Raw genomic sequence first — 16,267 nt, 5'->3', positions numbered from 1 at the left:
ACAAAGTTCCATAAGGAGATAACTGTGTGGCACAGGAAAAACAATGCATGTGGCACTGAGGACAAGTAAAAAGTTCAAGCCACATTTATCACATGCATTTTTCACATTAAACCAAAGTTCATCTTAACATGTCCATATAATAAATATTTATACCTTTCTTCGTCCATGTATGATAATCAATTTAGTATTATTTATGCCACGTCCTTAGCCCCCCATTAAAATTCATTGCAGGTTTTTAATTTTTTAAATTAAATTTATGCTGCTGTTATTTGCCCTGTGTCTCTGTAAGGTTAAGAGCAGTAGGAGAGCTGATTTGTCTAATTGCTTGATTGACGGACAGCTGTCCCTGAGTGTTGACAGTGACACATGGTCACAGGAAGCTGATGGCAGTCTGGGTCTCGATACATTTTAGAGGTGGCTGAACTCTGACCTGTGGACTTCCATTCACTGGGGACCAAGGTGGGGGGGGCGGGGGAGATTTTATGTTGATCATATTGTAATGACCATCACTGGCTGCAAGAGCTGAGAGGCTCAAAGGAAACAATGATGATTGTTCTTGACTGAGAGGAGTGCCGCTTCCATAAGATAATAATCTGTGTTTGTGCCTACTCAACTGCCATGATAAAAGGGCAAAATGATGAGGTCACCCCCCCTCCCCACTGGCCCCATCCACTTGAACCTACCAACTCATTACCATGAACCTCACCAGCTTCTCCCCTAATCCAGACACCACATTCCACTGGGAGTAGTCTGATATGAGTGAAGGCCAAGGTCAACTCTGCACAAAAAAATACTCCTAATGGAGCAAACTCCTGGTGCTGCAATATTTGATAAGCCTTTTAGAGTCTGAGCAAGAACCAGAAAACCTGTGTATAGCATCTGATAGCTGATAAGTTCTTCTGCTGAAATGTGTTCAACAACATTTCACTTAATATTTTTACTGATCTGGCTGCTGCACAGCATCAAGGGAGTAACTTACAACCAAACTGTACTCCTGGAGTAGTATTTTTAGGTGTTTTAAGTCCTATATGTACCCAGAAATGGTAATTATAGTATTTGGCCAACATGTCAAACGCGTCTAGAAAAATCTGAGGCGGTGAGGAAAAGTGTCAGATATTTCCCCAAAGAAAGCTTTCCATCTGAACTTCCGTCTGGATCTCTCCCTGAGTGAGCAGCCCTTCTCCCTCCCTACACACAACCGTTAACAAAGCCATTTTAACAAACAAGAAAATCACCTCAGAACTGAATTCCACAAAATTCCACTGCCCCAGTTCATATAAAATCTGATAATGAGGTGTCTTGCAATCTGAGGCAATCGATTGCCAATTTTACTGATGTGTGCATGTGTAGATGTGCACTGTGTTTGTGTCCTTTGAGAGTGTGTGTGTGTCTGTGTGTGTGCGTGCATGGTCTGTTTGTCCTTTGCAGATATCAATACACAACTATATGCTTTCAAGATATCCAAACCCTTATCAGTGGAAGATGCCTTCCTGTAATAGATTCACACTTTTCACTTCATTCAGACAACTACTGACCTACACTCTTTGGAAGCACATCAAAAAAACTCAGTTTCTAATAGAATTCAGTTATAAATAAAAGGTATAAACTGTATAGGCTGGGTTCAGTCTGCTCTGCCAGACTGACCATACATAGATATTACGCTCCTCAATGGATCCAAGCCTTATTCATAGTCTGGAGCTGTGGAGATTTGTACCTGCAAATGAGCAGCTTGGTAGAGCAAGTAAGGATGAATACATTTCACATGAGAACCCCCCCCCCCCCCCCCCCCCAAAAAAAAAAAAAAAATAAAATAAAAATCTCAGAGATTAGTGGACTTAATTTACCATTTTTGCCAATGGAGTCAATGGAATGGAGGATACTGGTACAGTATTGCACAGCGTAGTTAGTACAGTGGGCTCTCTTCTTCAGATACAATCCCTCAGAAACATTCGTTCTTTCATCTTCACTTTTATGTACACTGAAACAAAGACACACAGGCTACAGATCAGTGCACTTGAAACAAGGCATTTCTGAACCATGAATCCCAGTCAAGAAAACCCAGGAGAAATAATCCAATACATACCTCTAAAGATGGTCTGATCCTCTAAATAGTCTTCTAAATAGTCTTGAGATTAATATTCTCTTGAAACTGAAGGCCAAAAGGGCAAAAATAAAGTTTCTTTATATATTGTCAGTGTGGGGATAGCCTGGTTTACATGTAAGTGTTATCTGAATATTAGAATTCTTAGATATTGTATGCTCCTTTTTTCTGCTGGGGAAACATAAGAGAAACTCTACATGCCTCGCCCATCTAACAGTAAGTAATGTCATTTGAACCACAAGGTATTACTCAGACCTCTGGGAATAGGTTTATTCAACTCCTTCATCATCCCCTCCTTTGGTACAGCCCTCCGCCACGGCAGGGATTTGATGTCCCCACGTGAGATGTCACCCTGTGCAAATATCATTATGTTTTTATGTGCAGACAGCAAACAAAATTTTCAATGTCATATGAGTAGAATGATGCCACTGTCTGGAAAGGCCCTGGCCTTGCAAACACTAGGCACTTTTCATTCTGTTCTGGTGGCTTTTTTCACCAGAGGGTCAAGCTTTTTTCTATTATGCTGTTTCTATTCCTGAAGGGGCTCACAAATCTTTGAAAGTTTCCTTGTTAGCTGTTAGTTTTATTTCCCAATGCTCTGGTAGGATTTTGATCTAAAGCCCATTGCTATCAGAACACTAAATACAGACTGTCACAAAAACAGGGATTTGAGGTTTTCTGGATAATTGGAACAAGCCTGTTTCTAAGTTCAGCACTCAAGCAGCAGTGGCTCCCTCTGTGCTGAAGGAGGACTCCTTACAGCCTTCTAACCTGGCTGTAATGGGGCAGATTGCTTCATAACTCAATCACAGGATTGAGATGGAGCGCTAGTGACAGATCTATCACTCTTGGCAGCTGCGCTGAGCCCTCAGGGCTGAGAGAGAGACATTTCATCAGACAGGGGGACTGGCAGGGTGTATATGACCGTCTCCAGAGTCCCCTTGGCGATCTGAGAGCCTCTGGTGGCCATCGCCTGTCCGTCAAATACCCTCTAAGGGCTGTGATTGATTTCAGGAGGCGGCCTGACCTGTAACAAGCTCCCATCACTGCAGACACAGGCTGTGACACAGCTCCTATACACTGCCAAACAACTCTGTGGGTCCAAAAGAGTCTGCGAAACCCAAGCGAGCCTGCAAGTCTAAAAGGTTCTGAGGTCCACATGAGTCTGTGACCCCAAACAATTTAGCAAATTGTCTGCAAATCCCATTGAGTCTACTAATCAGAGCAAATCTTTCCAATCCAGACAGTTCTGCAAATAGTAGTAAAAGTAAAAAAGTCTGCCTTTAAAAATATAATTTCCCCTAATTAAGTGAGAATGAAAGCACTATAAAATAGCAGAGGAAAAAACCGTCTCCAGAAAATGACAGATGGAGTATTGTTTGCTATGTCTCTGATGTGGTGCAGAAACCAATTAAAGCCCCAATGATTGTGATCTGTTCCTTCCCTTGCACTTCCTCGCAACTTACATTTGTATAGCATATTAACCTTCATGAACAGAACTACAGAACAATAGAAATGGAAAACCACAGAACCACGGAACCACCTGCCCACACAACTGCAGTTTTCTGTATGAGGCATAGAAATAAACTGACATCAGTGAGGCTGCCATTATACCCATCCCAGTTCAGTCCAGTTCAAAATAGGATTAAGCCTCCGCAGACCTTTAGTGGTTTTCTAATATAAAATTGGACACAAAATGGTGCCTGCATATTGCAGTGCATAAATTGGCTCTGCCCTGTCAGGACTAGCCCTAAGGCTCAGTATTAGTGACAGGCCCAAAGCTAGTGTGGGAATCGAGTGAGAATAAAGGCTGGGTCAGAGTTCCAGATATCTGCTTCTAATGGGGGAGTGCTTCAGTGCCAAACACAACTGGGGCGCAATATGGAGAAAGATGCCCTTTTGCCTGAGAGAAGCTCCATTGCCTGCATGATGATGCTCGGGTGTATTTTACCATGAGAATACAAACATATAAACTGCAGCTCATCTCATTCAGCATCTGTTTTATTTACAAGATAAGCAATCCACAAGCACATAAGTAGGATATATTAGATGTCCATCCAATAAATATGTTTAAAATTACAATGTGGCTTTTTTGCCAGTTCATGTGAATGAATAGGTCATTGTAGGCGCTCCTAAGGGAAAGTGCAAAATAGTGGGAGAAGAAAATGCTAATCATTGTATAACAACTAGTGTGCTTTAACAAGGCTCAATGGTAAATCCAGCGATTCCTGCAATTACAGGAATGGTAGCTGGACATTTACATTAATATGTGGGGATGGCAGGTGTTAACTGTTGCTCTACTGTAGATTATTTTAGTGGTTGCTGACATTGTTGTGAGGATACATGGACATAATCAAAGAGTATGGCTGAGTGGAAAGCATACTTTGTATGGCACCTCAGATCTTGCCATCTTTTCTATTTCATATACCATTTTTTTTTATTTTTCCAACTGCATTTACCCCATATACTTTTCCACATCACATTTATTCTTTTGATAGTAGTATTTCATAGCTGTAGCTCTGCAATGTCTTGATTTGCCTCTTGTGCCAACAGTTCAAGCTCTTGTGAAGCAGGTTTCATTTTTAGCTTACATATTTCTCTGAGCTGGTGCTTGCAGATGTAATTCCAGCATGTTCAAAATCAAATCACTTCACAACACACATATTTTTTTTCCAAAGAACGCCCCATATTTAAATCTGGCTGCTTGCTGCTGTCATCATTTGCAGATGTACGCTCAGGAGATTACCTGCAAAAATGACACTGCATGCACAATGTCTTTAATTGAGTGGGCAAAATAGCTACCCTTAACAGTGTTCTTAATAAATCGGGACCTAAGATAACACAGGAGGCATTCTTGTCTGTGGGTCTCCAACTGTGTCTGGTGAACATATAGATGCTCACTGGACAGTGTAGGAATATCAGTCCAAGCCAACTCTGCTGTATGCTAACTGACCACACTGGACCTTGCACTTCTTACAGCCTCACATGAACCATTCCATCAAAGCACAAACCACTACAGAAATTCAGCTGAAGAGATCTAATCACAGGACAACTCATTGACAATTTAAGAAAGTCACTTGTCACAGTACATAACTCAAAAATTTAAAAAATTTTAATCATTTTGGGATGCTCCACTTCGAACACTGAATCAATAACCTACTGTGATGCTGGGTTTTGCTGTGACTGACTCAGGTTTGATTGAGCTGTTAACCAAACGCTTTCCTGAATTTGAAATCTAGTTGTTATGTACCTGATCAATGTCCTTTGTCTAACAAATGTGCTGTTGGAGGTGTGGAAAATATTTCCATCTATTTTCATCGATTAGTGAGTTCAGTAATCAGCCTCAAATTCATTTGTTTTTCAATTAATTGTTACAGGACCTAAAATAATTGTGGGAGCTGTTCAAATCAAGCAAGACTGCACAGATATTAATGAAAATTCATTTTTATTAGACCAAACACCCCTGCACCCCTCCCCTTTAAGTTTTAAAAGAACATGGAATATTTTAAAAGGAGTGTTTAATCCTCTGATTTCCCTCTGGCTCCAAGGTTGTTTGTTAAAATAAGAGTCGCTCAGGAAGACCATGTCCCTCTCTAACACAAAGCAAGGCCTGGAACTGTCTGTTGCAACATCTATTCACCTTTTCAGTCAAGCGTGCAGCTTCCACTCAGCTTAAAAAAAAAAAAAAAAAAACTAAAAGCTTGTGTGCCACCACATAAGCTGTTACACATGTAGCACCAGCGTTTTGTGCAGAGCCATAATGGCTTGGTAAAGTAACAAAATGTGCCGTAGAAGAAAGCCTTCTTCCTTATTTGCTTGGCAATGTCCTTCTGTGCATCCCAAGCTCATGTTTTAAACATACTTCCATTTATACAGAAGTATATTTACTGGAGCAGTTCAACATAAGTACCCCACTGCAATGGCAGGGGTCCTCCCAGGTTTCCAACCTTCTGGTAACCTTCCTCTAATCACTACGCCACACTGAAGAATAGTGGCTTTTGCTTGATTGAAATACTTTCTGAACAGTTTTCATGATATGAGGTGAGTGAATCACTGTGGGGTAGAAACAAGTATCTGTTTGCATTCCCAATCAACACTTTCCTTTGCACAGGCTGTAGGTCCTCAATATTCATCCAGTGTGTGCAATTTGTTCTGTTGTTTCTGAATTAAATGTTTACTGATGTACTAATGATTTCTGACACTCTGCCATCTTGACATTCTCACAGCCTTGAACATTTCTACAGCCTCACATTGATGGTAAGAGACTGTTGTGCGACAGCTGGAACCCTTCACCGTGCTGTAGGGGAAGGTGTGTGTGTGTCTGTGGGGGGGGGGGGGGGAATGGCTGGGAGGCATTAGAGCTTACAGAAAAGCCATTCACTGCGACACAGGGCAAGCACTTGTAATACTCACCCACGCTAGGAGGGGAAATTCACACAGCCTGAGAGGCTAATTGTTTTTCAGTCTCCCTCACAGAAGCAATCAGAGCCAGACTGAGTGTGCTCTCCCTGGGCATTCCGCCTCCAAATTTCAATCCCAGGCCCTGGCACAGCCGTGGTCGACGAGTCGATTCCACCGAGTGACATTCAGGCTCTGCTGTGGTCCCCAAATTCCCGCTGACAGGCCCAGCCCCCCCCAAACCTAGCATCCTGTTAGGGCCCATGGAATAATGGGCATCAGTCTGTGTCTGTCTCTTCCTGGGGCCAAGTCCTCTGCAAGCTTTCATCAGTGAAAGAAAGTATAAACTGCATCGTGTACCATCTGTACCCAAAACGTTCTTCACAGCTGCTGCCCTGGAAGGGACAGAGGAAGGGAGGAGGAGGAAGACCCTTTTCCTCTTAAAATACAGAAAGGAACACATCTCTGGTATTTCACAGAAACTGGCAGACTCACAGATTTTCAGTGCACGTTCAGCATTCACCCTCAGACTCTATTCAGACACATTCTTCTTTTCTTTTATGTTGTCTGCAAGGGCCATGCGTTTCACATCAGCATTATCACACTAACAGATTAAGCTGAATGTTATGCCTTCACCTCATAAGACTACCTTCAGTCTGACCACAGAATATGCACTTACAGAATTAGTCCAATTCATCACAAGATGAGGGGTTTTTTTTTTAGAACTTTTACAAATCACACGTGATGCTGGCAAATACAAATTCTTAATTTTGCTTCCACAAACAAATTTACTTTTTAATAAATTCTACAACCAAACAAAGCACCAGGTTTGCGGCTTGGTGTCTCTGCACACAAAATGTTTGTTTTAATGAAATCCTTAAAACCCAGAGCCACTTTTCTGTGCCAATGCAACTTTGCACGGGTGGTCCAATGCATCCACCAACAACACATAATCACCGCGACATACTCAAGCGCTGCCACAATGTCGCAGTTCTACCACCTCAGTGAAATCCGAGGACGCGCGGAAGAGACAGTCACGTCCAGCAGGACATAATGCTCTTCTGCCAGTGAATCACGCTTGTGCATGGCTGCGTCTCCCCTGCTGTGTTCCACTGTAATTGGACCCAGGAAAACAATCCTCAAAGGAGGGCCCTGCAACGTTTATGGCATGCTTTCAATGCCACTGGTACAATTAGCCTGAAATGAGCTTCAGAGTATCAACTGAAAAAAAAACCCTTCCACAGCTTCCTGTACAAATTCATTTGCTAAAATCTGGGTCAACAACAGAAACAGAGGCATTAAATCTCCCGTGCCGTTCATGTATTACTAAGTGCCCACTGACTTGTTGACTGTCATGCAACATCTGAAGTCTCTGCAGAGGCAAAAAGTTGGGTGTCTCTCCACATGTCAAACTGACCAGAGAACCAGCTTGTGCACTGTACACGCCAACAACCTTTGTGTGGAAAAGAAAGGTGCACCATTCATCAGAGCACAATGCCATTCTGGAAATTAATTCTAGTTGTTCCTGCAACCTCAGCAAGGACAGTCTGATGCCATCAAGGCTAGAGGCAGTTTTAATCCAGAAGACGGAGCACACTAAAGATCTGCCACCACCAAGCGCAAGACAAAGCCCATGAGGTAAGAAATGAACTGAATGGGCTGCATTTTCAAAGAAAGGCAAAAGCAGAAGGGAAACGATATGTTTTGTGAGATAGCTGGCGTTCTGCTCCTGGCCTGCTGAATACCATTATTCACTGCACTGCACCAGCAAATGGCAATTTTCAGGCAGGGCCCCTCTGGGAGCTCATAATGTACCGGAGTCTCAGGAGGGGACATTTTTACACCTTTTATTCCTGTTCTTTACCACTGAAGTTCAAACTTATTAAAAGTAAATGGAAGACAGCCACAAAAGGCCCGAGTCCCAGTGACGACTCTTTTCAGGGCAGGTGAGAAAGAACGGTACCTTAGAGAATCCATCTGAAAATGAGATTTGGGTTCCTCCAGAGTTCCCTACTTCTGTAAATCATTCATCTCTTTATTCAAAGGGCACCCAAGGCTTGTGCATCACTAAGTATCACTACTTTAACATTATCTTTTAGCCCGTATCTCTGACTAGAATTTGAACCAGTTTATGGGTCTCTGGCAAAAGTGAAGTATTTTATAATCAACCCTGGGAAAGTGTCTGTTTGGCTGTATCGAGCTCATGAAAAGGTGTACTTTCTCTGCTTCACTAATCCTTAACCACCTCAGTAGGGCTGATCTCAGATCAGTACTCAGCATCAAACCTTGCGTTTACTGGGGAGCAGAGAGCAACACAGTGATCTGGAATGCAGTAAATGCAAGCACTACAGATGGCAGCCCAAACCAGATGGTCCTTAGCCCACTCCACATGTGCCTGGTGTTGGAGCCACTGTAACATGCCTCCACCTTATCCCTGTATTGTCCCAAGGCAATACAAATGGTCAAGGAGGTTCAGCATGGACTCCAGTACACTCACCAACTTCTACGGGTGTACCATCGAGAGTATCCTGACCGGCAGCATCACGGCCTGGTACGGCAGCTGCACCGCCCTTGACTGCAAAGCTCTGCAGAGGGTGGTCAGATCAGCACAACACATCACTAGGACTGAGCTGCCAGCCATCCAGGTCCTCTACAGCCAGCCCTGCAGGAGGAAGGCACAGCGGATCCTGTCTGACCCCAGTCATCCCAGCCACAGACTTTTCACGCTCCTGCCATCTGGCAGGGCAGTACAGGAGCATCTGGGCCCGAACCAGCAGGTTCAGAGACAGTTTTTACCCGCAAGCCATCAGGCTTCTGAACTGCTGATACTAACACTTGCGCACACACACCATACACATAGCATACACTCACCACTAGTGAATGGACCTTTACCTCACACAACTGGCCACTTTAAAGAGACTAATGTTTACACAGTTTACATTGTTTTTTACCTCTAGACACTTTAACTATATTAATATTGCACTGCACTGTTGTTTACACTGCTACATTGTTACATTGTTTACTATCTTATTTATTTTTTATCTTATTTTATTTTACTTATTTTATTTATTTATTATATAAAGCAGAGTTGGCTCTGAGGCTAAGGATTTCATTCCCGGTAATGATGTTGCATTGTTATCACGTATAAGACAATAAACTTCAAACTTGAAACTCTTCCTAACATTTAAACTACGCTTAACTACAACTGGCAGATTACTCAGACACTTTATTCCTAGCTTACCAGTACCTAAAGTGGAATCCAGGGATCAGAGCTCCACCCCATCACCTTTGAAAGCACACATACTCAAAAATGAGAAGGGGAGGTAGAAGGTACACAAATTTCAAACACAAAACTTCAATTGTAATTATTACAAAGTCTAATGTAAAGTAATACAGACATGAAGAAATTTAAGAAGATTTCAAAGGAATTCCTAAGGGTACATACAACAGAGCAGTGTTCTACTATTAGGCTAAAATGGACAAATGTTCACATTGTTTCTGTTAAAAGTCTCATCTAACACCCCATAACGCTCAGTGGTTATAACCCACCAACTGGCTTCTGGGGGTCAGAGTTTGTGGTTGCATACATTCCTCTTCAGACTCTAAAAAGCATTCAAATTTCACCCTGTATCAACCCCTTCTCATTCATTTTGAGAGCACTTTGAATTCTACCCTTCCCACACAGTAGCTGGCTAGTAAGCAAATTCTGTAGCAATTGCTTTCAAAGCAGGGAGTACTGTAGTCCACACAGCTCATGGTGGACAAAGATTAGCATTTGAGATCCTCCAATAAATCAACTGGGAAAATTACAAATATATTACAGTTAAAAATACAAAAAATCTGCCAGCATAATGTGGCTTATGTTTGATGCTATTCAATGACTTATAAAGAGGTACTGCAATAACTCACTACTGAACTAGCTTACAGTTGTAGAATAGCTGACAATTTCAGCTGGCTTCATACCATTCTAACCCAACTCATACCACTCTGACCCAAAGGCATCACAAAGATGGATCTTCAGTGAATTCACTGCATGTAGACATTGTGTGACTGTGAGCACTTTCTGTGACTGTTAGGTACTTCAATGTTTAGTGTACTTCAATACAATAATTACATCATGTATCTTTAGACCTCAAAAAACAGATCAATTAATCATTGTGTACCCAACTTAATTTCTTTTGTCTGCACCAAAGTGATGTGCCTCTCTGAAGTTAGAACTGGAACAGGTTGTGCTTCTGTATGCAGTCCCACAGTGACTGGCTGTTCAACCTCAGTCCCAAAATCTACCGCCCTCCCAAACAAGCTGGCGGGCGTGGAGAAAAGTGCACTTTGTCCATCCAGGCAGCAGAAGTTGTCCCCAAGACAGATGAGACGACACAGCCTTCCATCCCAAATGTATACATGACTTTTAGTTCTGTTCTGTGTGGGATATGACCTTTAACCCCACTCTGTACGGGGCACACCCTTCCACCCTCCAGGTGGTGGGGGCAGCAGGGAAGGGGGAAGGTCCGGGATCGAGATAAAATGTGGGGGCAAGTCGATAGAGGGATCCTCTTCCTCTTCCTCTTCCATCAAGCTGGAAACAGAGGATTGTACAAAGCGTGAACCATGACTACATTCAAATCTTTCCATTCTCCAGTTCTACCATCTCATTATCACAGACCCTGTGATCCATAGGCTTATCACAATCAAATAAAATCTTCAAAAGCATAGACACATTTTCTTCTTTAGGTAGCAGAGGTCAGCCTGGCCCAGACCCTCTCTCGATTTCCTGTGCAAAGCGTGGAGGTCAGGTTCAGACTGCTCCTTACCTGCCCGTGCGGAGAGCCTCCTTCCTCTTCTCCCTCCTGGCCAGCCACTCCTCCACGCTCCGCTCAGGGCACGGCGCCCCCTCCTCAGGATCCTCCTTCCGTCGCTTTTCATCTGGAAATGAACAGACGCCACTCAGAGCTCCACTGCGCATGACACTCAGTCACCTTATCTCCACTGTGTGATAATCCTTCACCTTAACTCTGTTGCCTGCGACAACAACTCACCTTACCTCCACAGTTTGATAATCTCTCACTTTCACTTCTTTTGCGTGTTACAGTCACTCACGTAATCTCCAGGGTTAGCGATAATCCCTCACCTCACTTCTATTGCATATGACTATCACTTGCCTCCACTATGTTCTATGTACAATAAGATAGAATAAAACATCTTTGCTATGATTCAGTTATCTTTTGTTTAGTCACTATGCAGTCATTCTTTCTGTGCAGCATTTGGCAGTTTAATCGGAGAACATTTACTGTAATGAGATACAGACAGCCATCTTGGGACCGGCATGCTCGTGCTGGCCTGCCAGATTTAATCTAAAGCACTGATTTCAAAACTGACCTTCAGCGCATCCCCACTAGCTGGTGTCTCTATAGAGGCCAGGGAAAAGAGCTAAAGCCCAGACAGATGTCTGTCATTCATTCATTCATTCATTTTGCTGTTCCTCTCGAAACTAACAGACCATTATTGCCAAAGTTCACCCAGGGGATAAATTCAAAAGTAAGGCTGGAGCAACACACCTGATCTGAAACCCCACCTAACCCAATTCAGAGGGCACCTGTTTCATATTATGTACAGAGTTAAGGAGAGTTTAGAGAGAGGTTCTAAAGAGTTGCCTCAGCACACATATACAAAGCCTACACTCAGTTGTGAATTGTATCATCAATGCTGTGCCCCTCCTATCAGCACTGCCAGGGAAAAGGAAGAATCAGTATGTGCACCCTCTCACAATGAGTGTCAGTTGAATCCATGACGAGAACACTACACCCTGTACTGACCACATAGCCAGTCTGTCTGCTACCACCATCTCCAGGTGTATAATTTTCATTGTTAAGTCCTTAAAAACATCTCCTTTTCCATACAGTTTTACAAACAAAGAATTTAAAAACCTTTAATACCTTAAATACTGGAAAACACAGAGAAGTGTGAATGTTCATGAGTGTACAGTCTCTGACACATACAGACTGTGACCTCCATTTGCTCCAGATCCACTCTGTACACAACACCATCACTTAAAATCCAGGAACAGAGATACAGAAGGTCAACACATGTGTGGGGAGGCGGGGGGTGTCATCAATATCCCCTGCTGTGGTTTCATAGCACCACCTAGTGGAAACCAGCCCTACTCACCCTCAATCTGTTGTCTGAGGCTTGCCATGTCCTTTTCAGTCATGTGAGAAAAAATGCAGCTTGTGCCGAACCCACATTGTCCTGAAACAACCAAACACACACTGTCCTGAAACATCCAAATACAGATTGCCCCTACCCACCAAAGACACACTGCTCTAAAACATTTAAATTGAGGCAACCTGCTTCATGATTTCAGATCCAACATTTCCAAACACTTGTTAATAAAGCAGACTACTTATGGTCTTTCACCTGTCTGAATAAACTTCCTGCAGGGTTTCTTGGTTTGCTCCTCAACCAATATTGCTGCAGCATCTGTAAAAGATAAGGAAGTCAGGGTTTCAATATCTCTGAATCTAAACTGAACAACTGCTTATAGGTGGTAGCAGTACATTTGCCAGCTAAGACAAATGCACTGGTAAATGCAAGTGGCTGGCAGTATGGTTTCTCAGAGCTGGCATCCTGGCCGGCGCAGCAAGTATCACATGAGACATTTGTTGTAATAGGTATAATAGGAAGGACACACTCTAGTCACACTCCAGCCTGTTGTCACTTTCAGTCTCAAGGATGAGCAACTGTAAAAGAGTCTACCATAGCAAAGAAGCTACCTACATCAGCACAAACCCTGAAATGAAAACTCCAGCAGAACAAAGCAGGCAAAGACATGAGGAGGAACTTGCCTCTGAAGTTGTGGAACCAGGCCTTTTTGGCCCTGTGATGCTGGACACCATTCAGGTGCTTCTTGCGGTTGTGCATGTTGTCCTGGAAGGACCGGTCACAATAATCACAGTAGTACCTCTTCCCCATGTTTGCCCTGTGATCGTTACGGCCCAGGTCCTACTTTCCAGAAGGGGTCACGGCCTGTTCTTTCCTGAAAACTGCTAAGACACACAAACACACACGGTAACCTATAACACTAGAAAGCAGCCTGAAATGATGAGCCATGCTGTTTCATTCTGCTTTGGTGGGTAAATAGTTGCATTTAATTTCCAAGTCTGATAAGACAGAACAGAGAATATGAATATATATATTTTTTTTTTTCCCCAAACAAATACAAGTGGATGCCATAAAACACCAAAATTTCCTTGCTGGGTAAATTATTAACACAGTACACTTACATCATGTCAAGGAAAACAAAGAATAGATCTTGCCATAGTAAATAGCCACCGAAAAATGTGCGGGCATTAGTTACCCGTTCGCTATTGTTTAAATTCGTGCATATCTTTTCCTGGTAGTTCATTAGCACATACACAGTATACAGTAAATGTAGCAAGACCACTCACAAATTTGTTTCCCGTAACAACTGCATCGATTTTATTGCACTAAATGAGCTGCCGAACTATGCATTGCTTGTCCTGCGTTGCAAGCTAGCATGCTTCCAAACGAAATGTTTACATAGTGTAATACTGTGGAACTGGTTTAAAACAATTTCCACAGACTTTGCTGACATCGCCAATTGCTTTGGAACGGCCATATGTGGCAGTGACACCAATGATCAAATTTAGATGGAACCAATATCTATCAATATCTTTAGGACCAAATCTTCAACGGACTATGACCATGGCTGCCTAGTGCTTCTACCATTGGCTAGCTGATTAGCACTTGCATCCACAATTTGTTCAGTTCCGCGTCGCCAAAGATTAAGGATGCATAAAAAATACGCAGACTAGAAATGTCATACAATCCTGAATGAGATATTTCAAAATAAAAATATGCACCTATACAAACACGCTAGTTGTCATACCTCGATAAACAAAGGGAGCTAGCTGGCACACACATAACTTCATCGAAAAGCCTTCAGCCAAAAACAACGTAAACACAACACTCGTCCTTCAACAAGCTAGCTATCTTCAGCGTTATATGCATCACTTTTTATGTACGCAGACTCTGAGGAAACTGCAACACATAGCAAACTAACAGTGATACAAACCTAAACTTCCAGATGTAGGCTACCAAACACGCCAATTCACGCACGACTCTACTGAACGCGTCCCGGCAGTAGACTTCCATTGGCCCAAACCTATACTAAAGTTCAGGATTGCACTCTATGGTGATCACGTCTATGACGTATATCCCTTTCCGCACTCCAGAAATTACCATCCGACAACATGGCGCTGGCGAAGTCAGTCTACAATCTGCTCTTTAGAAGAACGTCCACCTTCGCTATCACCATAATGGTGGGAGCAGTCTTCTTCGAACGGATATTCGACCAGGGAGGAGACGCACTTTTCGATCAACTAAATCGTGGGGTGAGTCTGTGGTCAGATCAGGGACTCAAAAGACCTGACCTTCTGTTAGCTGTCTTCGTCCTCTCGCCGGTCAGCTAACTAGACTTTGGCAATGAAGCTATGTAACTATACCAAATGGGCAACGTAGACAGTTAATCACACTACGTAAATGTTGTATTATTTCGTTTTGAGCTCAGTTTTCTTTGTTTTCACAGAAACTGTGGAAGCACATCAAGCATAATTACGAGGAAAAGGACGAGGAATGAAGCCTGCGTCGATGGCGCGATTATCTCGTCTGTGACTTTACTCCTGTGCGTGTGCTGGTCCTGGTGAAGACATCATCATCATCATCATTACTAATGGACTTGTTCTGTCGAAGCTTCCCGAGTACCGATAATTAGACTGGACCAGATATCTCGGATCGATGACCTGTCATCTTTCACTTATCTGCAATAACAGCACGCGATACCCTGTCTGTCAGTCGCCCGTGATTTTTGTGAATATGTTAAATAAAATAATGATAATAAATTACATGAAAACCTAAGCATGCGTTTCTCTTAGCTATGAACTGGCTAATTACGTATTCCAATATGAACTACACGTCTTTCTTCTTTAATCTCAGATGTACATTGACATGATATGAAAGCCCCATGATATTCTGCTTAACTAGGGGGTAAGCATTTTTTTGGAATAAAAATAAAATCAGGTGGATGTTTTGTTAATTGATTGGTTTTGTGTATGTCTACACTGATTATAGGTCAGTGTTTGCTTCCTTGGTTTTGCTTCCTTCTCATCTGGGCATATTGTCAATTGAGGCCTGTTTAGCCTGCCTTAGTTATAATTTAATCCGCGCAGTAAATGTATTTGTTTGCCGCGGAAGGTACGTACTTTGTCAGGCAGTCAAAGCGTAGCAACATGCACCTTATTTATATTACATTTGCGAGATTAATTAACCAGTGTACAGTCGCTGTCGAAAACGGAAGCATCATCAATGTCGCAGAAGGACACAGAATTTAGAGTCGTCGTTGATTGGAGGGCGATGCTAGTCGGCTCCTCCCATTAGGGTGGGTCAAGCAAGGACAAGGTGTGCTGGGATGGGGGCATGGTAGTTTCCTTCTAGGGGAAAAGGAAGAGGTGGTTCATAAGAGTGCAGCTTTGTGACGATGGGCAGGAAAAAGGTGTGGGATCTCCGGCGGGAAGAATAGAAGTAGTCGTTAATCAGGCTGAACTGTCACCTAAAACAAGAGTTTAATCCACGAACGTTCATTGGCTTCTTAGATCCCTCCTCTTTCCACCCCATTTACCCCAAGCGCTTTGACAACCGTGAAAGCTGATATATAAATGCAGTTTACTGTTACTCAAACATTTTGTCCCTGCA

General features: G+C 42.8%; 2 protein-coding genes across 3 annotated transcripts; one reads left to right on the top strand and one right to left on the bottom strand.

The window, feature by feature from the left end:
- Window positions 1–10,005: 10,005 nt before the first annotated feature.
- zmat5 (zinc finger, matrin-type 5) lies at window positions 10,006–14,686 on the bottom strand. 2 transcript variants are annotated; one of them, XM_036529817.1, is made up of 6 exons: window positions 14,592–14,686; window positions 13,342–13,542; window positions 12,914–12,976; window positions 12,665–12,745; window positions 11,311–11,422; window positions 10,006–11,075 (listed from the first exon to the last, which is right to left on the bottom strand). In XM_036529817.1, the coding sequence occupies exons 2-6, from the start codon at window positions 13,466–13,468 to the stop codon at window positions 10,937–10,939; spliced, it is 522 nt and encodes a 173-aa protein (XP_036385710.1). In that variant the 5' UTR covers window positions 13,469–13,542; window positions 14,592–14,686; the 3' UTR covers window positions 10,006–10,936. The 2 variants fall into 2 exon arrangements, with proteins under 2 accessions (XP_036385710.1, XP_036385709.1); XM_036529816.1 differs by having other exon boundaries at window positions 13,342–13,539.
- A 51-nt stretch (window positions 14,687–14,737) lies between these two features.
- On the top strand, window positions 14,738–15,593 carry LOC118778491 (cytochrome b-c1 complex subunit 9). The gene is made up of 2 exons (XM_036530024.1): window positions 14,738–14,910; window positions 15,105–15,593. The coding sequence occupies exons 1-2, from the start codon at window positions 14,770–14,772 to the stop codon at window positions 15,153–15,155; spliced, it is 192 nt and encodes a 63-aa protein (XP_036385917.1). The 5' UTR covers window positions 14,738–14,769; the 3' UTR covers window positions 15,156–15,593.
- The last annotated feature ends 674 nt before the right edge of the window (window positions 15,594–16,267 follow it).

This window comes from Megalops cyprinoides, chromosome 5, assembly GCF_013368585.1.
Source record: "Megalops cyprinoides isolate fMegCyp1 chromosome 5, fMegCyp1.pri, whole genome shotgun sequence".
Taxonomy (NCBI): domain Eukaryota; kingdom Metazoa; phylum Chordata; class Actinopteri; order Elopiformes; family Megalopidae; genus Megalops; species Megalops cyprinoides.
Note: the sequence above shows the minus strand (reverse complement) of the source record. Positions and strands in the feature narration are given on the sequence as shown.

Coding starts and splice junctions, on each gene's coding strand:
- zmat5 (XM_036529817.1), bottom strand. CDS start 13,468: ATGGGGAAGAGGTACTACTGTGATTATTGTGACCGGTCCTTCCAGGAC. Junction 12,746..12,913: donor CAGGAAGTTTATTCAGACAG/GTGAAAGACCAT, acceptor TGGTTGTTTCAG/GACAATGTGGGTTCGGCACA. Junction 11,076..11,310: donor GAGGCTCTCCGCACGGGCAG/GTAAGGAGCAGT, acceptor CTCTGTTTCCAG/CTTGATGGAAGAGGAAGAGG.
- LOC118778491 (XM_036530024.1), top strand. CDS start 14,770: ATGGCGCTGGCGAAGTCAGTCTACAATCTGCTCTTTAGAAGAACGTCC. Junction 14,911..15,104: donor TCGATCAACTAAATCGTGGG/GTGAGTCTGTGG, acceptor TTGTTTTCACAG/AAACTGTGGAAGCACATCAA.